The sequence below is a fragment of the Trachypithecus francoisi genome, unplaced genomic scaffold, assembly GCF_009764315.1.
Source record: "Trachypithecus francoisi isolate TF-2019V2 unplaced genomic scaffold, Tfra_2.0 Lachesis_group20, whole genome shotgun sequence".
Taxonomy (NCBI): domain Eukaryota; kingdom Metazoa; phylum Chordata; class Mammalia; order Primates; family Cercopithecidae; genus Trachypithecus; species Trachypithecus francoisi.
Genome location: NW_022681466.1, coordinates 68,971,245 through 68,974,615, shown reverse-complemented (window position 1 = coordinate 68,974,615; position 3,371 = coordinate 68,971,245). Strand labels below are relative to the sequence as shown.

At 42.6% G+C, this 3,371-nt stretch overlaps 1 protein-coding gene across 1 annotated transcript; it reads right to left on the bottom strand.

Moving 5' to 3' along the window:
- Window positions 1-554: 554 nt before the first annotated feature.
- On the bottom strand, window positions 555-1,502 carry LOC117067918 (olfactory receptor 1E2). The gene has a single exon (XM_033185100.1). The coding sequence runs from the start codon at window positions 1,500-1,502 to the stop codon at window positions 555-557; it is 948 nt and encodes a 315-aa protein (XP_033040991.1).
- Between the last annotated feature and the right edge of the window lie 1,869 nt (window positions 1,503-3,371).

Below are 3,371 nucleotides of genomic sequence, written 5' to 3'. Positions count from 1 at the left end.
TATCTAAGCAAATAGAAAGTTCATTTTAGGTTTGGGTCAGGTAAAAAGACATGCAGACATAAAAATTAAGAAGAAAACAAGGTTAGAAGACAGGCTGATGTGAACACTTGCTCAGGAAAATGAGTAAAAATATTTTTTTCAAACTTTGAAGTTTTGTTTATCAAAGAAGGGGACTGAGATGTTTGGGTTTTATTATTGACATGAGAGGACAGACTATCATTTAATGCAGACCTGCAGGGTTTTTTTAAATACACATGATAAACTGGTGGTTTAACAATGAAGACAGAATTTTCAATTTAAAGATTTTCAATCTTTAAAGATTTTCTTCACCTGGGATTAACATAAAGGAAAATCTTCCTAGCAGGTTACTGAGAACACCTTCTTAGTTCAACTACATATCCCCCCACATTTGTTTTACTTACTCAGAAATTATGTAATATTACATTTAAACAAAAAGTTCCATGTGGAGAAAAAAAGAGATCTGCAATAATACTGAAATATTAATGTCCATGTATCTATTGAATAAAATCATATAAGACTCCCAAGTATCACCATCATAGAAGGAAGGGATTTTGCCTTTTACAAATGACCCTTTCCAGGGCTCCCTTCATGTCTCTGTTCCTCAGGCTGTAGATGAAGGGGTTCAGCATGGGGGTCACCACAGTGTACATCATAGCCATGACAGTCTCCTTTAGAGTAGAACTATTCGCTGATGGGCATAAGTAGAGACCAATAACGGTCCCATAGAACAGTGACACCACAGAGAGGTGGGAGCCACAAGTAGAGAAGGCCTTGCAGATACCCTTAGACGAAGGGACCTTGAGGATGGAGGAGACAATCCGTGCATAGGACCCAAGGATGAGTAGGAATGGGATGACAAGAATCAGCCCTCCCATGATAAATATCACCAATTCATTAACTCGAGTGTCAGAGCAGGCCAGCTTCAGCAGAGCAGACATATCACAGAAAAAGTGGGGGATCACATTGTCTGCACAAAAACACAACCTGGCCATGAGTAAAGTGTGTAACATGGCATGGAAGGTGGTCAGTACCCAGGACAGCGCCACCAGGGAGAGACACAGCATGGGGCTCATGATGGCGGTGTAGTGCAGGGGGAAGCAGATGGCCACATAGCGGTCATAGGCCATGGCCACAAGGAGGAAGCTTTCTAGATCTGAAAAATACAAGAAGAAGTACATTTGGGTCAGGCAGTCTGCATAGGGGATGGATGATGGTTCGTGGTTCTGCATGTTCTGCAGCAATTTGGGCATTGTGACCGAGGAAAAGCAGAGGTCTGAGAAGGACAAGTTGCTGAGAAACAAATACATAGGCGTGTGGAGATGGGAGTCCAGTTGAGTGAGGACAATGATGAGGAAGTTCCCCAGGAGGGTGGTAAGATACATGGCCAAGAACAGGGCATAGAACAGGTTTTGCTGCTCTGGCTGGATGGGCAGGCCCAGGAGCAGGAACTCTGAGATGCTGGTTTGATTTCGTCCCATCATGCTCTGTCTCCAGTATCTTTAAGAGAATATAATAGGATCCCTTAAAACCATCAATAAAAATAAATATATTCCTATGATACATTGTCAATAGGTGTTCTTCAGTCATTGATTTCACCATCATTTTCCCTAACAACAATCTATATATTCAGAGATTTCTATAATTATCTCTATAATCAGAAATGTGCCACATCACAAAATCCACAGTACTTTTCACACGATCTCACTTTTGATAACATGTAACAAGATTGACTCCTGCTTTCTTTCTAAAACACTCTTATCTATTAGCTTCCGTGCAATCACACTGGTTTCCTGACACATACTGGCCATTCCTTAACAACTGTTAATGGTTTATTCTCTAACAGTATCTTACACATTGGTGTTTTCTGGGAATTTTTCCTAAATTCTGTTCTAATTCTACAGATCAAGCCCTGAAAGAGTTCACCTGTCCCTGTGACACTGATAACCATCTAAACTTCATGAGTAAACCTTTCATCATTAGTACTGTATTACCAGTTGCTTCCTGATTATCTCCCCATGGATCACGACCATAAGCAGCTTAACAGATCCCACGTGAAACTCATCTCACCCTGCCACTCTCCCAATCCGCTCCTCCAGTCGCTCACATCGCAGTAAAAGGAATCCACGCTCAAGTCAGAAACCTGGGAGTTTTCTTTCATTCCTTTATTTCTCTCAAGATCAACATCTAATCCTAGCAAGTCATATAGATTCTGTACTTCATTCTATTTCTAATTCAACCGCTGCTTATCCCAATTGCCACAATCTGCAACAGGCTGATGTCTTTTCTTGTCTGGACTATTGGAATAGTCTCTTACTTCATCTCCCTGCTGCTATGCTCACTAGCCTTCAATCCATTCACACTGTGGCATTCTAAGATAAAAATCTGATCATTATTCTCCTGCTCAGAGTCCTTATGGATTCTCATCATTCTTAAGATACAGGCAAAATTCCTTTCAAGGATGCAAACGATATTTCACTGTCTAACCCATGCCTACCTTCGCAGCCTCATCTGGTCCCACAGTGACTCTTGCATCAGCATTCTTCAGCAATTCTGGACTTAGAAGTCATAATTTCTTGCCTCCAGACGTTCACACTTGCTGTTCCTTCTGTGTAACATCTTCTTCTCTCTGCCTTTTACTTGGCATACCCCTGCTTCTCCTTCAGGTTTATTACATGTCACTGACTCAGCTCAATCTTCCTTGTCTGCCCAGACCAGGTAAGACCTGCTTCTATGTTTCCACAGCATCCTGTACTCATCCAGCAGCATTCAATGACCTTGATTGCTTGTTTATAGCTGAGTTGCCTACCAAATTGTAAACTCCATACAGGTAAGGCCATAACTGCCTTTGTGACTGCAGCAAGGCCAGCACCTGGGATGGTGACTGGATATGGCCAGTGTTTCATTAGTATTTGTTGGCTGTCCTTCAGGCTGAGACATACATTCCTCCAACTTTATTTTTTATTTTTTATTTTATTTTATTTGAAACAGAGTTTTGCTCTTGCTGCCCAGGCTGGAGCGCAATGGCACAATCTCAGCTCACTGCAACCTCCACCTCCCAGGTTCAAGCAATTCTCCTGTCTCAGCCTCCTGAGTAGCTGGGATCACAGGCATGCGCCACCATGCCCAGCTAATTTTTGTAGTTTTAGTAGAGCCTGGGTTTCTCTACGTTGGTCGGGCTGGTCTCGGACTCCCGACCTCAGGTGATCCACCTGCCTCGGCCTCCCAAAGTGCTGGGATTACAGGCGTGAGCCACCGCACCTGGCCCCTCCAACTTTAAAGCAGTCAAATCCCATTGTAGTTAGAATAACTACTCCTATTAAATACTCCCAGAATTAAGAATTCACTGGCCT